We start from the raw sequence: 23,675 nt of genomic DNA, 5'->3' as shown, positions 1-23,675 counted from the left end.
TTTCTTCGTTCGTCCAATTCTCATCTTTAATTAGTTGATCCCATCTAACTGTCTCCAGATCTAAATATTTATTTAGAATGTTATTGTATGTTAGACTTTTAGGGTCTGGCTTTGTTGTTATGTTACTTAAAGGCGTATTTGCCTTGCGACCAAAATGTGCTTCAAATGGTGACATGTTTATCGTCTTTTGACGACAGATTCGCAGTTGATATATTATTGAATTTATTGAAGCCTTTATATTAAATTGATTTCGTGCCGCCGTTTTAATACATGCTAGACGATTCTTGATTGTCTGAATTAGCCTCTCCACTAAGCCAATAGCTCTGTGATCGTGTATTGGTGCCTCAATTAACTCTATATTATTTTGATTACAGAATGCTTTAATTCGCTGGCCCGTTTGACATCTAGCTTGATCTAGTCGAATTGCACGGGGTATACCGTGTAATAAAACATATTCTTGAAGGAATTTCAAAATATTATCTGCATTCGCGCTTTCAAATACCTCAGCTGATGGAAATTTCGAAAATCGGTCAATACATGCAAGAAAGTAGACTTCTTGATTTTTCTCATTATATATGGGTCCGCCAAAATCAATTTGAATTTCTTCATTAGGAACTTTACATAGTTTTAATGGTGCCCATTTTTTAATTGGTATTATAGATTTTAAATTTTTACCGATTTTTACACACGGGTTGCACTTCGCCGTCTTTGTGGCCAAATCACGATGCATATATGGCCACCACGCGTGCGATGCCATGTCTGTCATGCCCCATGTGCCCGGATGCGTGGCGTGGATTGCGTCCACATAGGCGTCCTTTATTGTGTGTGGAAGTGCTATTCTGTCGTCAATACATACACACCCACTCTTCACATGAAGGTCTTTCCAGTAACTGTGTATATATGGCGAGATCTGCTTACATCGGTCCTCGTTACCTGTGAGGATACAGTCACGAATTTCTTTAAGGATTGCGTCTTTTGTCGTTAGAATCGCCATTAGAGAACTGGAAAATATTTTCGACAACGCAAAATTAAACGAGTCTAGATATAATTCGTCGCCTGAGGTGGAAGTGCCTGTTGTGTCCGTTGTCGGTGTTGTTGGGGTACTAGGTGCGGCTGGAACAATCGGAGCGGTTGATGCAATTGAGGGCCCTGCATCCGCGAAGCGAACTCTTGATGGAGTGGATTGCTTAACAGACATGAGGGTTTCGTCGTCGGAGTTCGGCTGGGACATCATGTAAACTTGTCTAAATTTTTGGGCTATTCGCTGGAAATTGTTTAAATTACTATGCGACTGATTAGCTGAGCGATTGTGGGCAGAAAGCGAGTTTGGAATGTTGGCTATTTCAATTTCGGGTTTGGTATTTGCAATAATTGGGCTTAATTCGCTAATTGAATTGTCAGTTAGCGTAATATTAGAATGTTCTGGATTTCGCGGTGCCAATTCACTTCCAAATTTGTTAATGGAATTTAGATTATGCTCGACGCATTTTGTGGGTGGATTTCGCGCTGCGAAATCAACGTAATTTTCAGCATTTAATAGAAAGCGTTTCGCGCCGCGCTTAATTACATCCAATTTTGCTACTATGAATTGTTCATCGTATGTAGATATATTAGCGGCTTGTTGATGTGGGTCGCGAGAAATGTAATCCACTAAGCCCATTTTAGAGCCAGGAAGATGATCAATTGAGAAATCGAATGGCAATAATCGGTCCACCCAACGTGTTAATCTGCTATTGTATGACTTATTAGATCTATTTTCTCGCATAATAGATAAGAGGGCTCTATGATCAGTGATGACGGTGAACGGTTTTCCGTAGAGATAGTATTTAAAATGTTCGATAGACCACACCACCCCTAGGAGTTCGAGTTCGTTTACACTGTATCTATCTTCTACTGAATTAAGAAATCGCGATGCGAATGCTACAGTGTGCCAACCATTGGGCGTTCGTTGCTCCAATGCGCATCCTAATCCTTTACGTGAAGCATCACATTTAATGCGTGTTTCTAAATCTGGATTGAAATGTTTATTTTCCGTTGTTTCCGCAATTTTCTCTTTAATTAAACAAAAGTGTTTTTCATGCTCGTCCGTCCAAATGAACTTAGTGTTTTTCTTTAACAATGGTCTAAGAGGGTAACATAGTTGAGACAGGTTCGGAATGAATTTTCCTAAGTGATGAACTGATCCCATAAATGATCTAAGTTTTTTGAGATTAGTTGGTGCTGCTAATTTTTCAATTGCGTCTGTTTTGCTCGAGAGAGGTGTTACACCTGACTGTGTAATATTGTGACCGAGCCATTCAATTTTGTCTTTAGCAAAATGACATTTAGCCAAATTAATTCGCAGATTCTCTTGGTCAAGTCTTATTAAGCATTTTCGTACCAAATCCAAGTGTTTTTCGATTCTTCCTCTGCTTACTATTAATATGTCGTCCAAAAAACAGAATGTATTTTCTAAACCCGCAAGAGTACAGTCAATAGCTTTTTGAAATTCTGCTGGCATATCTGTTAAACCATAGAATCCCGTTTTAAATCGATATGTTCCTGTCATATCTCCACTAACAATATTAAAGTTACAATGGCGGGCCGTATCGTTATGTAAATTGAGTTGGCTGTACGCGTACTGCAGATCTAGCGTTGTAAAATATGCGGTCTCTTGCGGCGCCGATGATAGAGTTTGCGAAATAGTTTGAATTAGTGAGTCAATGTTCGGCATTTGGTACTTGTTTTTGTGAATCGCTTTGTTGAGGATTTTTGAATCCAGTGCTATTTTTATTGACTGATCCTTTTTCACAGTGATGACTATTGGGGATATGAAAAATTGATCTGAGCAATTGTTTAGTTTTTCGATGTGTCCTTCATTAAGCAGTTTTTCTAACTCAATTTTTACTTTTGGTTGGAGGTGTATTGGTACTTTTCTACCTTTTTGATGTACAACTCGATAGTTTCTGTGAAATTTGGAGTTTACTGTATGATTTTTTGATTTGCCAATTCGTGATATTAGTTCAGGAAACTCTTTTGCTAGTGATTTTTTTATTACACACGTTTGATCCACGTTGTTAACTTCGATTTTTGGACAAGGTTTTTGAGTGATTGTAATACCTAATTGGTCAAAGAGGTCTCTTCCTAATATTGGTCTAAATCCATCAGGTACTACTGTAATTCTTGCTTTCGAGATATACCAGTCGTTGCATTTTACAGGAGTTTTCAATGTTCCAAGTGGTTGAACTATATCATTCGAAAAAGACTTCAATTCTTGCGGCTTTTTCTCTGACCATTGGGATTGGATACAGTTGAACATTATTTCTCTTGCTAATGACATGTTTATTATGGTACAGCCACTACCAGAATCAAGTAGTAAGTCACAATTTGTGTTACCAATAATAATTGATAAATTTTGTAAAGTTGTATTCGGTGAATCGACGTTTTCGATAGTAGCGACATAGTTATCGTCAGAGGAATCGTAGTCTGAGTGGGTTTCCGCATTATAGTTTATGTAGTTAACATTTTGGTTTTCTTGACTTGAGTTTTGATTTGAAGTGTCTACATTTTCTACTGTATTAATACGATTATTTTGTTGATTAGTTCTCGAATTATTAAGTCGTCGACGACATACTTTTGCAAAATGATTTTGCAAACCACAATAATTACATTTCTTACCCATGGCGGGGCAAACCTGACGATGTGTAGGTGTCCAACTTTGACCACAGCCACGGCATTGTCCAATGGAGGTGCGATTCGTTGTTATCCTCGTCGATTGATTACCACGCACACCCGCGCCGCGAAATCGACTATTCTGTTGTATCACGTTTACTGCGTTGCCGTTTCCACCATTGTTGGATGAAATCCGCTGTTGATTTTGGTTGCCCATTTCCATGTTCACTGCAATACTGAGAGCCCTTTCTGGTTCCACCGTATCTCGAAGTAGCTCTCGTTGGATGTCGTCGTCTAACATGTTTGTAATGAAGATATCCCTTATTATGGCTTCCTCACGGTTTTCAAAATCGCAGTTTTCTGCAAGCTCCTTAAGAACACTGTAAAATTGCTCAACTGACTCGCCCTTCTTTTGTTTTCTGGAGAAGAAGACGTATCTATCGAATGTAATGTTTCTGGGGCGAATGAAGGCGATCTCCATCATTTCCCACAGTTTGAGGGTTGACAAATCATAGATATTGTCATGTGGGAATTTTTGTGTTAGCAGACGTCGTCCTTCCGTGCCTATACTCAAGTATAACAGAGAGACGCATTTTTGGTCGCACAAGTTCCATGGTCGTTCTCCACAAAGTATTCCTGCCTCAATTAGTTTCTGACATTTGAGCTCCCACTGCAATTTCAATTGATTATTTCGAATTCGTCTGTCTCTTTCTGTTTCCTCTGTCGCATCCTCGATTGGTACCTCATATTTCGGTTCTGCCGGCAAACGAACTTCTGTCGGTTTAGGTTGCAACAATGTATCAATTGTGATGTTTTCTCGAGCGAGAATCGCTAATTTCACTTGTATTCTCCATTTCTCCCATCTGATCGGCGGGTCTGAAGTCGGCCGTTCCCAAAATGGCTCTATCGATAAAGGTGTTTTTCGGGATTCGCGAGCTGACTGCGCCATGTCGTACAAAATGAGAAAGTGTAGGGTTTGTTGTTCGGCGACGCCAATTCGATTGAATTGCAAGCGAGTGTTTATCTATTAATTCGCGGAGCGAATCAATGCTAAATTTTGTCGAGTGGAATTTATTTATTTGAGTTACCAAATAAATCTTGATTTGGCGGAGCGAAATCTCACTTCTATTTTGTACTAGTGTTTCGCTTAACGAATTACAGTTTTCTTTTGAATCGTATAGATTAGACTTTAGCGGAATGATTTCGAGAAAAGAATTTAGTTGACTGATTTAAATTATGAATTTCAGAAGAATGAAAATTGAAAGAATAAAATGGTTGAACAATAACTTATTCATATCATCAGACAATTTAAAGCGGCAAATCTTTACAAGATTTATGAACAGACATTCAATCATGCAACAAATTGTAAACAAATTTTAACGACGTGAAATCTTGAGATTTGATCTTCAGAAATCTAACTTTACAAATTGAACAAATTTTAAAGAGCAAAAATGAACTAAATAAATGATAATGAATTATCTTAATTTAGCAACTCAAAACTAAAACTTTTAAGATGAAGGTACTATTATACCACAAGTAGATTAACGGATTCAAAAATCAGTCAAAAGATTCTCACATGCTCAAAGCAACATTATTAACCTCAATGTAGCTGGCATATACAGAAAGATGGATTTCAAAGGGAAATTGTTGCTCTTCGAAGTAAACGCTCATTATCCAAAGGTGCATTTCATTAAAACGTTTGCAAAACCGTCGATCTCTATTCGATGACTACGACTCCATCAAGCTGTAGACAATTTTGAACCATTTGATTGATCCCCCTATTAAACATCAATTTCATTGAAATTGGCGTCATTGTCGGTCAACTTTTTTATGAAGAGCTACAGCAATCTGTGGACTACCAAATGAAAAGTCAAAATAACGAATCGCCCCAAAGTTAACATCATCCGTCGATATCGTTCTGATGATAAAAATGACCTAATCAAACCGTAGCCAATTTTAAACCATTTTAATGACCCATCCCCTCTATGAAAATATCAATTCAGTTTAAAATGGCATCCTTGTGGGTCAAAATGATGATGAAGAGCCACAGCAACCAATGGCGTAAAAACGGAAGCTCAAAGTTAACAAATCGCCGTTTTGAAAGAATGAAACTTGGTTTTTAGTGGAAATATTTCGGAGAAAAAAACGGAATTGTTTCTGAATTTGGAGGCTGAAAACGTGTGAAGCTGTCTCAAAACGGAACTTAATAATAAATAGGACATATTTTTCCAAACTTTCCTTCTCGAGTCAGTTTAGGAAACATCTGCAGTAACAAAAGACTCTAGAGGGCAAGAAGGAGACACGGTTGAGAAGTAGGAAGTGGGGTTGAAGTAAAGAGAAACAGAACCAAACCTAGCCAACAAATACAAATCAGGTTTATGTGTATTTGAGCAAGTTGAGCAAAGATTTCAACTAGACGGAAATTTGAAAATAGGTATCGGTGATCAATTGGTACACACTTTGGAAATAAACTTGTGATAACGCTTGGCTTTTAAAAAATGAAATGCGTTTTAGTAAAGAAAAAAATTTGCCGTTCCATCCACTTTTATGCTCGAACAAATGTGGTAAATTGTTCTGCTTTTGGAAAGCCGCAAAAAGTTTATAGAAAATTGGCCTGCTAGACCACATAATAGAAAAACCTGATCTTTTGAATTGGTTTATTTGATCAATTTTCAGATTTCATGAAGGAACATTAGCCCCTAGAGCTGATATAAATTGGAATTTTTGCAACTGCAAGTTCCCGAGCACGATATAAAAAATAATTGAGTCTTCTGTGGCGCCTAACAATTAACGACCGTCTTTGAAAATTTGAAGGTTACCGCTGAAATTTTGGAGCGAAATTTAACCAATTTTGCAAAGTTTACTTTCCTGAGACTCGATAGTAGATAACAAATTATTGCGAAAACAACGCAAACACGGGAACTTTTAACTTGATAGCTTCATCAAATTCATAGAAACCCTGAAAGAAGTCATCAAGGTCTTCAGTCAGTTAAAACTTGTGCTCTTAAAAATGGATTTAGGCAAAAGAAAAGGATAATGAACAACGTGTTTGCCGAAGTAGTCTCAATGGGTTTGAAGTCAATCTCCAACAAATTACAAGTCGTGATAGAAACCATTTGGTAGGCTTTTTCAGTTCGTCTGTAATTGGAATAGAACGGTCTGTTCCAGGCGATAAATATCGAATGTGCCAGTATATATGACAAAATTAGGACAGCAACGACACAAAAAATTTTGAGCCGATTGAAATGAACGCTCCGATGGATGATCGCATGAAACATTTTCTGGAAATTTTTTGTACCAACACGCGACAACGTTGGAAAACATTTTTTGGCCCGTAAAGAAGCAGATATCAAGAAGGAGAAACAAACATCTAATTGAAGCTGAAGCAGTTATGCATTTGCAATTCAAGACAGTGATTTGAAAATATAACTAAGTGTGTGTGTGTGTGTTTTTATGTTCAAAATGCTTTTACGTTCAAAGTAACACTGCGGCGACGGTCAAAATTTTCTATAATTTGAAATTTGGCTGTAATGAAACATCTTTCAAAATCAAGCAAGGTAGCTATGATTTGAAAGAAGAGATTGTCAAGGAACAAGAAGTTAATAATAGAGTTGCAATTTTTGGTCAGACACAACTACAGTAATGCAATCGATACTCAACTTGCAGCGTAAGCAACCAAGCAAATAGATTGATAGAGATTCTGAGTACAACTGAGGTTGTTTCACGTGTCCTCCATCCCTAGCAAGAGGTCAATCAATAATGAAGAACTCAATAGAAGTATCTGGACCACTGGGCCCGCCTGGTGTAAGCAAACTGAAAGCAAAGCCCAGATTGCTTGTACTTAATATTTGCATCAGATGAAAAAACATACATGCATCAGTCTTTAGAATCTTTGCTGCAGAAAAGACGGTTGTTTTTTATCGGGAACTGAGAAGCAATTGAACAACATTGCAAATGAACTCGATTCCGTATAGTTTGCATTAAGCAAGCACAAACAAGCAACTCTTATGATAGGCGTTGAAAAAAAGAAAAAATCAAAGAAAACAGCTTCAAGTTTCTTCATGATAAACAGTTAGCGCAAAACATGAAGACAGCTGGAAAAGAAATTCCTGAGAGCAGCACGATACTAATATTTTTCCCTTTCTTTAGTAAGGCACTGAGCGTGAAGACACTTAGCGGTTCAACAGCATGATTCAGTAGTTGATACGGATATAAGCCATTTGAAGTGCCTTTCAATCAGAAAAAAGTCATAGAATGCACAAAAAGGCGGCACATACTAGATCAAAAGACAGATTTAACGACGCATTTCCTGATTATGTACGTTGCGCTATGAAAAAATGATCGAAGTTTCAAAAATCTTCTAAATTGAAGCTCAAATCCTCTTTGTGGGATGTTGAAGACAGTGATTTGCTAGATTGCCAACTTATGAAAGGAATTACAAAATATCTGCAGCAGATCTTGGTTCCGTACTCCTAAATAAAACTAATGTTTTTTTCCAATTGAAAACAGTGCCGTGTAGATTGGAGCTCAGCTTGATGACTGAACTTGATAAACTAAGTTTGATGCTTTAATCGTTCAAAACGACATCGATTCACTCACATTCCGCAAATATATTAGGTTTCTGGCTAATATTAGAACTTGAGTATCATTCAAGAAGTAAGACTGAAATTAAAGCATAATACTCCACTATCACCAATTCATTACTGCGACAACTGTGCATACTACGAAGACGATCTTTGCTTTTCTTCAGATCATTTGTGATTGTTCTCATATGAAATGTGATGTAGGCATAGAACTTCCAGCAAAACTTCTTTAAGATTAAATTGCTTCTAATGGCAGAAGTTTTTATAAAGAATATATGCGTGGAAGCCATTTTCAATATGTCGAATATATTTACTATCAGCCAGCAAACGATTATGTTTTGACAACAGGAACCACATAGCTAGAGTTACAAACAGAGCAAAGAAAACTATTTAAAATCAGTTCATTCTCGCAAACTTTGTCTTTATAAATTGCTATACCGTGCTCCTTGAAGCAATGCTCTTGGTCAAAAAATATTTGGTTTTGATTCTTGATATTGTAAATCAAACCAATGATTGTTAATCACAACCTAGTTTTGACTTTTCGAAAAGAAAATTAATGTTGATATTTCAATATATTAAAATTTTAGTCTTTAAAATTGGCCGATCCTAAGATGAAGTTATAGGCTACAAGTTGTTGATTGACTCAAGAAAGTAACAATAATCTACAGCATTGCAAATAATGCAAGTCACAAAAATTAAACGCAAAAACTGTTGATCCGGACTAAGTTGAAACCTCCGAAACGAAACGAAAAGTGTAAAGGTTTCCTTATCCTTGTTAGAAGAGCAGCCTTTATTCTAATGTCAACCGATTTGTCTTTTGATTATTTTGTTGTTCTAGCTGTTTTTTTATCTGTCATTGTCCCTCTAAGTCAGTTTGCTCTCATCTATAAATTCAATCAGTTGTACCAAATTTTTCCCAAGCATATTTAAAAAAACTCTAGCTGCATCAACTGAATGTACCTTTTTTTAAAAAAAGAACTGGGCCCATAAATTTGATGAAGCAAGCTAGGATTCAGTCTGCAATCACTCACCACTTTACCCACCGGTTGTATGTGCTTTGTCCGACGTATATCGAACATGTGCTTTTGAATAAGTGAAAAACATTTAAGGCAACAATTTTTTTTACCGTTCTAATGAAATTTAAATTAATATGAAGTTTCCTTAAGTTGCGATCGTCAATTTATGTGGGATGTGGGGCTGCAACAACAGGGGTTTTAAGTAATATCGTCCTCACCCCTGATTGAAATCATGATGTGAAACCGCGCTGCAATAGTCAGCAATTGGTGCACCCTTGAGCCGCTATTCCGCAGACAGAATCGCAACGTGAGGTATTCCCGGATGCGTCTAACTAGGTTCAGTGTATCTCAGTGCGTATCTCAGCTTTTAACGGCTTCCCATGTCATAAATCTGCCATTTTTAAGTTTGAGAGTCATCCGAAATTGACTGATTTTTTAAATTAACAGAACTGTTTATTAAATCAGAACAAGGAGGTAATCAATCAACCTAATGAGCATTTTGCTTGTCGTTTTGAAGTGTTTCTCTGATTCTGAATTGACTTTTCAGCTCCTTCTGTTCCGTCAGTAGATTGGAGTAATCAACAAACTGTTGCAGTTATTAACCAGACAGCTGTAACTTTTCGTGGAGACCAAATATCCTCATCCGACACATATGGAATCACCTACATTGGAGTCCTGCCCTATTGGACTCCCATTCCTGGCTATGAGTACCACCAGCCATTTGCCAACTCAGCATCTGGTGACTTGACAATAGATTATTTGACAGCAGGTACTGGCTACCGTTTCTCCTTGGTGTCCGCAATTGGTACAACTACACCATGTGGAGGCACCCTTGTCCACGGTCAAACAACTCTGCTCAGCATGTGCACAGGTATGACTCCTCTTTATCTTAATCTGTATCTAAACTACTGTTTTCACAGCTAATAATCACCATAAGGCGCCAATTAAAAAATACGGATAATCAAAAGCAGCAAAAATAATAATCGTTTCTATATTGTTTATTGGAGATCATTTGTTTAATTCATTGTACTATGATATCCTTTGAACTAAACAAAGTTATTTATCCTCCAATACTCGTTATCTTCGCGTTCCGCAAATAAAAGAGGCAGCAGTTTGGTATGTCGATGACACTCATGTTCAGATTGATCATTATTTCAAGAGCAGCTCGTTAAGGAAAATGTGAATTTTCATTAAGACAACAGGGGAATATTTACGTGAATATTGATCCATGGCTAATGATATGATTCAGAGATCTCCTTCAATGAGGTTTCCAATCGTTATGATTATGGTGTTAACGATATGAAGTTTTTTCTGCTCAGAATTTGCAATCTCTGCTGGATTCAAATTCATCGTGTAGAGGTTTCGGAGTTAGTTTTTTTTTCAAATTTGTTGCTTGTTTTGTGTACTTTTAGCGCTTCATTTTTTTCTCAATTTTTATTTACAGATCCGAAATTTTGCATGGGTTTTTTTCTAATGCAATGCAAAATCTGACAGAATGAGTTTCTCATTTGTCACAGTTGTAGCTTCCAGTTTGTGAATCTTTATCATCGCTTATCTCACGTAGGTCACTAGTTCCATTTTCGATATACATATCGAAAACCATGGCACGTTACGAAACCATGGCACGTTACGATAGATGGCACCTAAAACTCGTAAATCTCGTTCCGGGTGTGCTTTACATAACTTATTGTTTCAACTAAAGAGAAGTTAGAAATCCGTTAATTCATTAAAAGCATATTTAATAAGCATATTTGAGTTGGAGGAGTTAGATGCAAAAATGAGTGGCAACTGGATAAAAACCGTGAGCAGGCCGCTGATGATCTTGTCGACATCAAAATTTATTACTTTTTTCAGCACTTCAGCCTGAAAATAAAACACTTGTCATTTAGATAAAAAATTAGATGATTATCGGTGTGGTTTGTGTAGCTTCATTAGTGTTTCCAAATCTTGCTTCAGAAAACGAAGAAGAAAAGGAGAAAAGAGTAAGAAACCGTTTGAATGCAAAAATTTTTGATTTTAATTTTCTTTCCTACTGAATTTGAAAATCTGAAAAAACTTTTGAAAGAAGGCTCATAATATCGCCCTATATCTTTTCAGCCAGATTTTATTGCGGCTCTATTTTTTTGCAATCCAAAAGGTTTGGATCATATTGCTGCGCTATCTTTCTTTAATATCAAATGACAATCTTTTTTTTAAATTTTTTTTGATGTCAGTGAGAAGTAATACTAGAGTGGATGATTATAAACACTCTGGCGCAAAAAGGAATGATTTATTTTTTTATTTTGTTTTCAGAACAGAGAGAGAATTTGGTGTTTAGACGCTGTTTAGACAAAAAAAACATGATGAAATTTTTGTTTCCAAGTTCAAACGATCCAAAAATGATCAGACTGAGTCTTTTTCACTTCTTCGTGGTGTTCTTTTTGTGTCGCCACAATCAATATGGTCTATGATTACCCGGTAAATACCGATGTGCAAAAAACAGCGATGATGATAATAATGAACACCAGATTTGTTTTTCGTGTTTACTCAGCAACAAAATCTGATAGGTGGAGAAATTACAAACATGAAAGTGATATGTTGTTCATTTTTATTTTCCGTATTCGGGCTTGCTTGTAGTCTCAAGAAAGGATAATAACTCAAAAAATTTTCAATGATTAATAGCAGACATCAACCTCTCAACGATTAAACTTTAAGCGCTCTCCTTTTTACAATTCAAAGAAATTGAATTGCTTTGGGGCGCTGTCTTTTTTTTAAATCTTTTTACACAAATTTATGATTTTTGAAGTCAAATTGGAGTAGTGATTTTGATCATGTTTAAACAGGAAGCGGAGCAAAGCGATTGGTTATACCACGTGAAATTTTTGAACTGCAATTTAAAAGTAGTGTGAGAAAACGGTGTTTGATCAAAAATGGGTTTTCTGGCTGGTGATTTTTATTCACATTCAGAAAAATCATTTTTATATTTACTGTTTTTTTTGTTTTTTGGATCAGATTTTTTTCTTAATAGTTTTCCCAACCCATTCATAAATCATTCTTGGCCAAGTTCTCTTTGCTGGAACCAATTTTTCTTTTCTTGATAGTGGTTTTTTGTTCGCATGAGTCATTTTTTAAATTTGACTGTCTGTTTTTTTATCTGATTTTTTTTTTGGAAATGGTTTAGCGAATTCACTTTTTCTCAATTTTTCTCATTCATTTTATTCTCAATTTTTATTTACAGATCCGAAAGTTTGCATGGGTTTTTTTCTAATGCAATGCAAAATCTGACAGAATGAGTTTCTCATTTGTCACAGTTGTAGCTTCCAGTTTGTGAATCTTTATCATCGCTTATCTCACGTAGGTCACTAGTTCCATTTTTGATATACATATCGAAAACCATGGCACGTTACGAAACCATGGCACGTTACGATAGATGGCACGTAAAACTCGTAACACTCATTCCGGGTGTGCTTTACATAACTTATTGTTTCAACTAATGAGAAGTTAGAAATCCGTTAATTCATTAAAAGCATATTTAATAAGCATATTTGAGTTGGAGGAGTTAGATGCAAAAATGAGTGGCAACTGGATAAAAACCGTGAGCAGGCCGCTGATGATCTTGTCGACATCAAAAATTATTACTTTTTTCAGCACTTCAGCCTGAAAATAAAACACTTGTCATTTAGATAATAAATTAGATGATTATCGGTGTGGTTTGTGTAGCTTCATTAGTGTTTCCAAATCTTGCTTCAGAAAACGAAGAAGAAAAGGAGAAAAGAGTAAGAAACCGTTTGAATGCAAAAATTTTTGATTTTAATTTTCTTTCCTACTGAATTTGAAAATCCGAAAAAACTTTTGAAGGAAGGCTCATAATATCGCCCTATATCTTTTCAGCCAGATTTTATTGCGGCTCTATTTTTTACAATCCAAAAGGTTTGGATCATATTGCTGCGCTATCTTTCTTTAATATCAAATGACAATCTTTTTTTAAAAAATTTTTTTTGATGTCAGTGAGAAGAAATACTAGAGTGGATGATTATAAACACTCTGGCGCAAAAAGGAATGATTTATTTTTTTATTTTGTTTTCAGAACAGAGAGAGAATTAGACGCTGTTTAGACTAAAAAAAACATGATGAAATTTTTGTTTCCAAGTTCAAACGATCCAAAAATGATCAGACTGAGTCTTTTTCAACCCTTCGTGGTGTTCTTTTTGTGTCGCCACAATCAATATGGTCTATGATTACCCGGTAAATACCGATGTGCAAAAAACAGCGATGATAATAATGAACACCAGATTTGTTTTTCGTGTTTACTCAGCAACAAAATCTGATAGATGGAGAAATTACAAACATGAAAGTGATATGTTGTTCATTTTTATTTTCCGTATTCTGGCTTGCTTGTAGTCTCAAGAAAGGATAATAACTCAAAAATTTTCAATAATTAATAGCAGACATCAACCTCTCAACGATTAAACTTTGAGCGCTCTCCTTTTTACAATTCAAAGAAATTGAATTGCTTTGGGGCGCTGTCCTTTTTTTAAATCTTTTTACACAAATTTATGATTTTTGAAGTCAAATTGGAGTAGTTATTTTGATCATGTTGAAACAGGAAGCGGAGCAAAGCGATTGGTTATACCACGTGAAATTTTTGAACTGCAATTTAAAAGTAGTGTGAGAAAACGGTGTTTGATCAAAAATTGGTTTTCTGGCTGGTGATTTTTATTCACATTCGGAAAATTCATTTTTATATTTACTGTTTTTTTGCTTTTTGGATCGGATTTTTTTCTTAATAGTTTTCCCAACCCATTCATAAATCATTCTTGGCCAAATTCTCTTTGTTGGAACCAATTTTTCTTTTCTTGATAGCGGTTTTTTGTTCGCATGAGTCATTTTTTAATTTTGACTGTCTGTTTTTTATCTGATTTTTTTTGGAAATGGTTTAGCGAATTCACTCATAGTCGATTTAAGGTCTAGTTTTTTGTTTAATCAAAGAAAAAGGCTTTGAATTCTTCGTCAGTACTTTTGCAGCTATGTTTCATAATTCGCTTTAATATTTATCACGTTTCTTTTTTACATAAGTCACGATTTTCACGCTTGACTTGTTATTTACTTCACTCAGTGCTTCAACTCAAAGGATTTCAAATTCTTTAACGCATTGAATTGCGCAATGTAATGAATACAGTCAAAATCAGAAGAGCAAATCAAAAGAAACGGGATAAACCGATGAAGCCCGGTCATTAGGTCACAGTTCATTAGGTTATCAAAGTTCATTAATGCGATTTTTAGCTGGCACTTATATTAATGCTTAATAGCATTTAGTTTAAAAGTTGAATAAAGTGTATTTTTTTAGCTTTTCGGGAAATTTCAGATTCTATAGCACTTTAATTTCGTATATTGACGATCTCAAAAATGCCTTTGTGTGCGTCTCTTTTCCATTGCTAATGTCTATTTGCATTAGCTAAGTGCAGATGTAGAAAACTCACAGTAAAAATGAATCTGTAAATTGACGCAGGGGCTTAAAGAAACTTTAGACACACTTTTTTAATTCAAAAATTAAGCTATTTGAAAGTCCTTTTTACAACTTTTCCACAATTGTGAAATGTTAATGCGCATTGATTGTCAATCAAGACGACTAGACATATTGCAATCTTTTCACGCGCAAAATTTGGTCACTCAAATGCAAATTTGAATGAAAAAATTTTTGACCAAAAAGTAATAAAGTCAGTTCCACGTGTTTTTACTAGCCGCACAGCGATTTGGCTTTTTTTCATTAATTTCTTCATTTTCTGATGTCTTCCGATGTCTTTTTGTCAAAAATCAGTTAATGTGGCAACTTCCTTTTGATAATTCATATAATCAATGCCTCTTTCCACCTCGATGTAATTTTTTTTTTCAAAATTATACATAAGTTAATCCTGTTTTTATAGTTTTTTGTACCAATTTTTCTCTGTTTTTTTGCTATTCTGCTTTTAACTAATAGAAATAGTCCTTTTGTGCAACATGAGGGACTTTCATGTTGTTGTAATGAAAAATCTTTCATTTTTTGGCGTTAAGTTTTTGAAAAAGGGTTCACATTTTTTTCATAAATGCAGTCCTAAAATTTTTTGCAAAATTATTCTATGTTTCGTATGTTTGGATTCTGCTGGTTTTTTTTGTTCTGTTTCATTTTTGTCTCGAATGACTCGTTGTCTTTTCTATGTCTCGAATGCTGAACAATGAAATGTATTAGTTTTTCTTGATTTTTAACATTTAATTTTTAACTGGGAAAATCAAGAACTAGTCTTTTTTAATAGCCGCACAGCGATAGATGGGGCTATTATTGGCCTTCTCTTGGTTTTTTTATTTCGTCGTCACGATTTTTGTTACAATCATATGACGTCAAAACCACTTCAAAACTGCTTTTTGTTCATGCGTTCATGCAATTTTCAACTGAAGTGCTTGTGCGACGTCATTTTTCGCTCTTAGTGGAGCGAGTTTTTTTGTTCATTCGCGTTATTAACTGGTCACACTTGACTTACGTCACTGTCAAAAATGACTTTCTCACTTTGAAATTGACCTTTTGTTAACTTTAGTTCAAAGAGATAAGGTCAAATGGGTGTGTGTCACCCTAAATGAAGGTTATTTGAGAGCAGCTGATAGAGGCAGCAAAAACGTATGAAGATTTTTAATCAAAAGATAACATATCAGCCTTCAGTGAAGAGAGGATTTTTTTCGGTCCGTCTTTTTCACTGTTTTTTCAGACTGCAGATCTACGAAGCTATTGTGGCTGTTTTCTGGCAATCTGACAGCTATGTTTGTTAATTTGTGTTATTTCGGCATTAGTTTGTTTTTATTTGATTCTCTGTAATTTCTAGCTAATTATTTTTTTCGGTGATTGCATATTTTATTTTGCATTTGCCATAAGTCATTTTGCAGAATGTTACTGTAATCAAAGTTTACACATCAAAATTTTTGTCACGTAGATCCCAATAGATCCTTTTAAATATTAAAAAGAAATAGAAAACACAGGTCCTTGTTTCACTCCAAAAATTACACAGTTCGATACGGTTGTTTATCAATTTCAACAAAAATGGTCCTTATATACGAAACAGCATGCCACAGAACTCAAAAAGGGTTCTTGCTGCTCTTCGAAATCAATTTAAGCGAGATAGATTACTTGTTTAAAAACAAAAGTTTCCAACAAAAGTAGTAAAAGTTTTGAACGAAAACACTCTTTCAATTGTTAGCGAAACATATTCTTCACCTTTTACGCCTGAGCATTAATGTTTATTTGGTTGTCTTGTAAACTTTATCTAAGTAAACTTTTTGATTTTTTGAAACTTCTTTCTCAGCGGGAAATTCATTAATTAGCGGAAAACTTAAAATGTTTTATATAATTTGAATGTCGTAATGCTTACACACAATGGTACTTAGGAATGATATTGTCACTAAATGTGTCTGTGAATGATTTTAAGGAGGCGATAGTCTTCTACAAGTCTTTTTTTACTACGTTTCATGGCCTTCAAGTCCTCTAACTTTACAGGAACGAGACGCTTAGACATCTTATTTGCACATAACAAAAGCCTTCAAACAATATTGATAAATATCTTTGTTTGCTATCGATGATAATGAGCTGTTAACGTCATTACAATGAATTGACATTTTATAAATCTTAGTCGTGGGGGGTAAATTGCTCCTCATTAAATTTAATGCTGGCTTCAGCAGAAAATTTTGTTTTCTTCCTGATGTAACTCAACTGGCTTTTCAATGGGGTGTAGGATATAAGGCGAATACTCGATTTGGCGAATGGGTTTTATGCGGACATTAGACACAAATTTTGAACTAAGGTTTTGTGGAAATTAGGCGAGTACCAATTTAAGCACTTAAAAAAGATATACTGTAACATCCGATTGGTATTATAATCAAACTAAGTGATTATAGCAATTGAATTATTTTATCATGTGATTTAACCTCAAAAAACTGCCAACTGATCTTGCGTCAACTGATCTTGCGTGAACTGATCTTGCGTCAACTGATCTTGCGTCAACTGATCTTGCGTCAACTGATCTTGCGTCAACTGATCTTGCGTCAACTGATCTTGCGTCAACTGATCTTGCGTTCTTAAGTACTTTTAAACAATCTTCATTGTCTCATTGTTAGTTTTTCTTTAAACCAAAAACTGGCTGTGATGAAGCCGAGTGAACCAATAAAAAACATTGAAAACATGATACAATTGGCTTGCACTTTTAACGACTCGCTTGCATGTTGCATGTAAAGGGGACTGTCAGGGACACCTGACAACTTAACAGCATCAATTGGATTATGAAGTACTTTTTTAGGTGTTTTAATTACCAGTCTCCTAATTTCTACAAGATCTCAGTTCAGGATTTTCACCTAATGGCTTTAAAAATTTTGCTCACCTAATCAAGTTTTCGTCTGATATCAAATCCCCCCCGTTTCACTAGGTTTTGTTGGAGGAAAACTCCTCAGCACAAAAAGCAAATTTTTGTTTTGTTCGCAATATGTTTGTTTATAAGTTATACAGTTTTTTCGATAAAAGGCTTGACGTTATCTGGTAGATTTAAAATCCAAAATTTGATAAAGTTTCAAAAAGTTTTTTTGAAAAAACTTTGTGACAAGATTGCGTCCTTTCTTTAATCAAAGCGAGGTTGCGGCTTACCTACTCTCTCCGTGCTGCTAATTATTTTCGCACCGTAACTTTTGCCTCTATTTTTAAATCAAATTCATTAAGACCTTCAATTGTCGATTTCCATCAAATGTCGTTTTCTGAGTCAATCTAATCGCTAGGTGTTTTTACACAGCTTTTTGGAATCAATCCTTAAACTTGATTCAGGAAAAATTGTTATTCTATGTCTGGTATATTTAGTTGTTTCTCATTATTGTATTAACTGAATTCGCAAAAAAAAGTTCCGTCTAGTAACAAGCGGTTCGAACTTAACTGTTTTGATAAAAACTATAAGGTGTGTTTACATCACTTTTTAATGAATGCAGTTTTTAGCAACATGATTTTGTTGTTTGTTTTAGATCCTCCTGATATTGAAGCTGTGCTCTATCAAACGAATGCTACATCTTTCGAACTAAATTCAATCATACCTAATTCTGGGTGGGACTTCTTTTCCATTGAAGCCATTCCTGCACTTCCACAAGTGATCTACAATGAAACGAGCTCACTCTTGCCTTTGAATATAACTGACCTGATCCCTGGAACTCAATATACATTTAATGTATCTGTTACAATCAGTACCTATTGTGACTATGGAACAAATCATCCGTCCTGGGGTATAATAATTGCATGTACAGGTGAGAAGTAGAGCCTCATTGACTAACAATTTTCATTTTCATATCTAAATGATCTCATAACTTAAATAGGCATCTGAAGTTTTTATACAGCATCATCAATTTACTGTAATTACGGCCCTTTTAAATTGCTGTTATGATTATTTTTCTGACAACATTTTTCTCCGTAATGGGCCAAAAAGATCATTTCTGATTTGTTTAGAGGTTTTGAAACGTAGAAAATTTGACAGGTATTCTTTCAGTTTAGTTGTCTTCTTTGTAACAGAAATATTGCTAGGGATGATCGTTTTTGACAGCCTCGCCTATTCTTCTAAAGTGAACTTTGGCCGTAATTGAAACTTTTGGTTTTACTGTGCCAATTTCATACACTTATGGAGTATTTCAAATTCAGGATGTGACCTCTTTACCGATGAAGCCTTCCCTCAACTTACAAAGATATTTGTTAATGAAACAAGATCACTCTTTCCTTTTATAGTCTCAGCACCGGTACGCGAAATATATGTAATGTATCTGTTACCATCAATACGTATTGCGACTATGCAACGAATCAGCCCTCTCGGAACACACAAACCAAATTCACGTTTTATTATCCGTTTTACCTGTGTGTTAATTCGCCAATGAGTGTTATTTATCCTAAACTCCTTAACATGTTTCTCAGTTCCGCCTAAAACTGTTTGACTTAATTAGTTTTTTCAGTACCTGACGCACCATACATCAAACCACAAGATGAACTCACAGTCGCTAATGTTAATCCAACATCAAATACTCTAATTGGGAGCAAAATTGACTCTTCCGACACGTACGCTGTGGTTGGACTGTTAAAAGACGGAGTGAGAGTTTCTGGATTCACGAGACTACAATCAACATCATCTGAAGACAACTTGACATTGTATAACTTGTCACCCGGAACCAGTTACACTGTAGAGTTGGTGTCTGTAATTGGAACAAGCACTGACTGTGGAGGCAACACAACAGACAGTGAAGTGACAAACTTAACAATATGCACAGGTAAAAAGAGTAAATTAACAATCTGCGACTTAAAAGTTTGAACTCATCTGTCTGGCATAGCGTGCCGTAAAAATGGCCAAAAGAAAAAATGGGCTTTTCAATTTGCTAATTTCTACAAACTGACAAGACCTGTTAGAAGAAAGGTTTCTCGTCATTTAACCCCAATTCTGGATATTTTGTTTTGTTTTAGTTTTGTTGTAATCTAAAAAGACTTCTCAAAGTTGTTTTACATTTTTTCTCTCAGTTTCTCAATTCTTTCAGTTTCTTTCAGTATCACAACCTTTAGGATCTCAATAGAACTCATACGATCTGAAAAAATTTTATACAACAGAATTGCTTGTTTGAAAAAATTTATATCTATGACAGTAAGACAGACTAACTTCTACGCCAGTTTTAAGCGCACTAAATATTTTGAATTGCGCCTAATGGAAGTCAAAGGAACCATTATAACACAAGTCTTTTGTCTGTATCTAAGATCTTTTCAATGACACTTTATAATAGCCGCAAAGCTGTAAAATTAGCGGAGCTATATTGCGGTGCTCTTGGTTTTCTACAATCAACGAATTTGAATTGTATTGGGGCGCTGTCTTTTTTTAATGTTTTAAATGTTTTTTGAAGCCAAATTGGAGTAGTGATTTTGGTCACGCCGAAACAGGAAGTGGAGCAAAAAAGCGAGTGTTTTTGCGCCGTAAACTTTTTCCGCTAGAATTTTAGTAGTGAGAAAACGATGTTTGAACAAAAATCAGCTTTCACGCTTGTGGTTTTTTATTGCTGCGAAGCTATAAGCTGAGTGGAGCTATATTTCGGTGCTCTTGGTTTTTTTTACGACTCAGAGGAGTATTGAGATTCGACAGGTTTTTACGGCTTGAAGAGGAGTATTGATATTCTACAGGTTTTTACGACTCGAAGAGGAGTATTGAGATTCTACAGGTTTTTACGACTCGAAGAGGAGTATTGAGATTCTACAGGTTTTTTTGGCAGAAAGCAAGTTTTTTCATGACTTGAATTTTAACTTCTTTCTGTTCGAGCATTTACCTCCGTTTTTGATTGTTGGCTTCTGTGTTCGGACATTGGACTTCAACAGTAGCTTTGTTTGTAATGTGTAGTAATTAGGAACTGCTGGCAATGTTCATGGTGAAGAGGTCATTTTGAGATTTTTTGTTCCTATATAAGTAACCCCTATTAATATAAACTACACCGCACAAACCCCCGCACCCACCACCACCTATCAACCCCCCCCCCCCCCAACTTACCCCCACCTACCCCTACCCCCTCACTTCGCCTAGCTACCCCCAACTACCCCCCCCCCCCCCCAACTACCCCAGCACTACCCACCTCCCCAACCTATCTACCCACCCACCTACCTACCCCCCCTCCACCCCAACTTACCCTCCTCCCCCCACCTACCCTTACCCCCAAACTACCCCCTCCCTTCACCTAACTACTCCCAACCACCCCCCCCCCCCCAACTATCCCAGCACTACCCACCTTCCCAACCTATCTACCCACCCACCCCACCTAGCTCCCACGCACTTAAAAAATGGTCGGCCTTTTTTTAATACACTTTAATGTGGCTTGTTGGGCTACTTTTGTTTTGTCTATTTTGATGTGATTTCGGTAAGATTAGGTTAGAGATTATAATGCACGACGATTCGAGTTGTTACCGGTATTCTACTGGCTATGTTTTTTTAGGAGAAAGCATGTTTGTTCATGACTTGCATTTTGACTTCTTTCTGTTCGAGCTTTTAGCTCTGTTTTTGATTGCTGACTTCTGTTTTCGAACATTGGACTTTAATAGTCGCTTCGCTTGTATTGTATAGGAACTGCTGGTAATGTTCAAGGTGAAGAGCTCATTTTGACTTCTGTTCTCGAACATTGGACTTTAATAGTCGCTTCGTTTGTATTGTATAGGAACTGCTGGTAATGTTCAAGGTGAAGAAGTCACCCCTATATAAGTCACCCCTAATTATTTAAACTACACCGCACAAACCCTCCACCACCTAACTACCCCACCGCCCCGCACCCCCCCCCCCCCCCCCAACTTACCCCACCTACCCTTACTTTCTCCCTTCACCTAGCTACCCCCTTCTACCTCCCCCCAACTACCCCAGCACTACCCACCTCCCCAACCTATCTTCCCACTCACCCACCTACCTATCCCCCCACCACCTACCTACCTACCCCCCGATTCGAGTCGAGTCGTTTCCGGTATTCTACCGGCTATGTTTTTGTTTCGTCTTGATATTCTTTTTTTGTAACATCCTAGCAGGCTCTCCAATTTCAGCTTTTCGCATTAAAATTTCAGAATCGTCTGAAAAAATATTGCAACACTGCTTTGTATAGCCATGAAAAGCTTGTTTTTCCAATTATAAATTCAGTGTCACCTTTCGACATTATATCTCATCTGATAACAATAGTTATGAGTTTGTGATCGATAACTGTTATTTTGTTAAGATTGTCTTCAAAGTTGTCTTATTTGTGTTCAAATCGTTAAGTTGTTTTTTCCTGTATGTTTTAGTTGTTCAAACTAATTGTGGAATTAGTTTGATATTTGATGCAATCATCTAGTTTATTTCCTTATGGATTTTATTTGTGTAGTGTTTTTTCAAGTAAAAACGCCAAATAAGAAAATGAAAATTATTTGAGAAATACTTGGTTCAAAAATATGAGGGTTAAAGTGTTTGCAAATTCTCGGTTACAAGTTTTAACATGAGTCTATTGCATTTTTTAGAAAAATTTGGAAAAAAAATTAATTTTCATTTTTTTACTGTCTAGTTTGCTGTTTTTACTGAAAATGTGGAAATGGCTATTTTTACAGTTTTTGTCTAAAATTGTGAACAAAATTAGTATTAGTAAAGATTATTGCTAAACATAAAAATTGAGCATATTCGCATTTACGGCGGGTATGATCTCCTATATCGTTTGCTTATAGTGCCTATTTCTACCACTACTGACTGCAGTATTTTTTCTTAATTATGAAGTAATTACTCGAGCAAAAATTGTTTCAGCACCTGAGCTCAGCATAGAGGTGCACTCAAATTACGGCTATTTCGAAAACAAAATTGTGATTGAATCAGTCTCTTTAACTCCGGGATCCTTTGATAAATTCTCTGCATATCTGAGCCCAGCACCCACAAACACTTCGTATGTGAATATTACCAATGAAGCATTCAACTCAACTGATGTGGAACTGACTAATTTGGATGGAGCAACCGAGTACAGTCTGACGGTGAGAATTGAAAAGTCTTTTGGCGTCTGTGGATTGACAGAAGCAGACAGTTTCGACAAATCAGTGACCGTCTGCACAGGTTTGTGAACAAATAAATTAATTTTTTGAGACTGTTTTGTGTAAATGAAATCAATTTTTGAATCCACGTTCCCCCATTTTCAGTTGCATTTGGAAAACGAGGATAACTATGGGTCACAAATAATTTTCGTGTGGCGTGCAGATTCTTGTTTGAGTTTCCTGGTACTTCAAATGCGTACCATTATGAACGTTCATAGTGGAGAGCAGATTGGTAACTTAAACTATTAATCAGCGTAAATTAAGGTTTAGAGAACGGCGAAAAAAACCTCTGTGGAAACGGAACACTCGGTACATCTGTCCTATTTATTTTTTGAACTCTCTTTTGAAAATGAGCCCCACATCAAAGTATCACATAGAAACAGAAAACGCAACGGAAAACCCAGTTTTTATTCAGTTAATTTGCCAGATACTGTACTGCAATTTATGTATTAACTACCTGAAGAGATACCTAAAGGGAACGGAACGTTTTCTCATCGTGTATTTTGGCAAGTATATACCAGACCAATCATGACACTCAGTTTTGCATTCTATATGAAAGAGATCTTTCTCATATATGTTATAGAAAGTTAATATGTTATATTTAATATATGTTATCTTCAATGTTATCGAGAGTGTAATTCTCTACCCATACCTAAAGCTAGGACAAATTTAAGGCTGAATCAGAACGAAGTTCAGAACGTTATGAGTAGTGATTCACGCTCTGAAACAAGCTCTGAATCAGAATATCTGATTCAGAGTCTGATTTTTCTCTGATTCAGTCTCTGAATCCAGCTCTGATTCAAACTCTGATTAAAAGTTCTCGAATGATAAGCAATTATCGTCAGCGTGATTGTCTTT

General features: G+C 36.0%; 1 protein-coding gene across 1 annotated transcript in view; it reads left to right on the top strand.

The window, feature by feature from the left end:
- The window catches only part of LOC142349675 (uncharacterized), a 166,878-nt gene that overhangs the window by 117,028 nt on the left and 26,175 nt on the right, over positions 1-23,675 (top strand). The window contains exons 17-20 of the mRNA XM_075401399.1: positions 9,798-10,121; positions 18,251-18,526; positions 19,220-19,531; positions 22,540-22,839. Of these exons, the coding sequence (XP_075257514.1) occupies positions 9,798-10,121; positions 18,251-18,526; positions 19,220-19,531; positions 22,540-22,839 (1,212 nt within the window). The remainder of the gene's footprint in view (positions 1-9,797; positions 10,122-18,250; positions 18,527-19,219; positions 19,532-22,539; positions 22,840-23,675) is intronic.

Source organism: Convolutriloba macropyga, chromosome 11 (genome assembly GCF_964194025.1).
Source record: "Convolutriloba macropyga chromosome 11, txConMacr16.3, whole genome shotgun sequence".
Classification (NCBI taxonomy): domain Eukaryota; kingdom Metazoa; phylum Xenacoelomorpha; order Acoela; family Convolutidae; genus Convolutriloba; species Convolutriloba macropyga.
The sequence above is the reverse complement of the archived record's forward strand: the minus strand, read 5'-3'. Positions and strand labels throughout refer to the sequence as shown.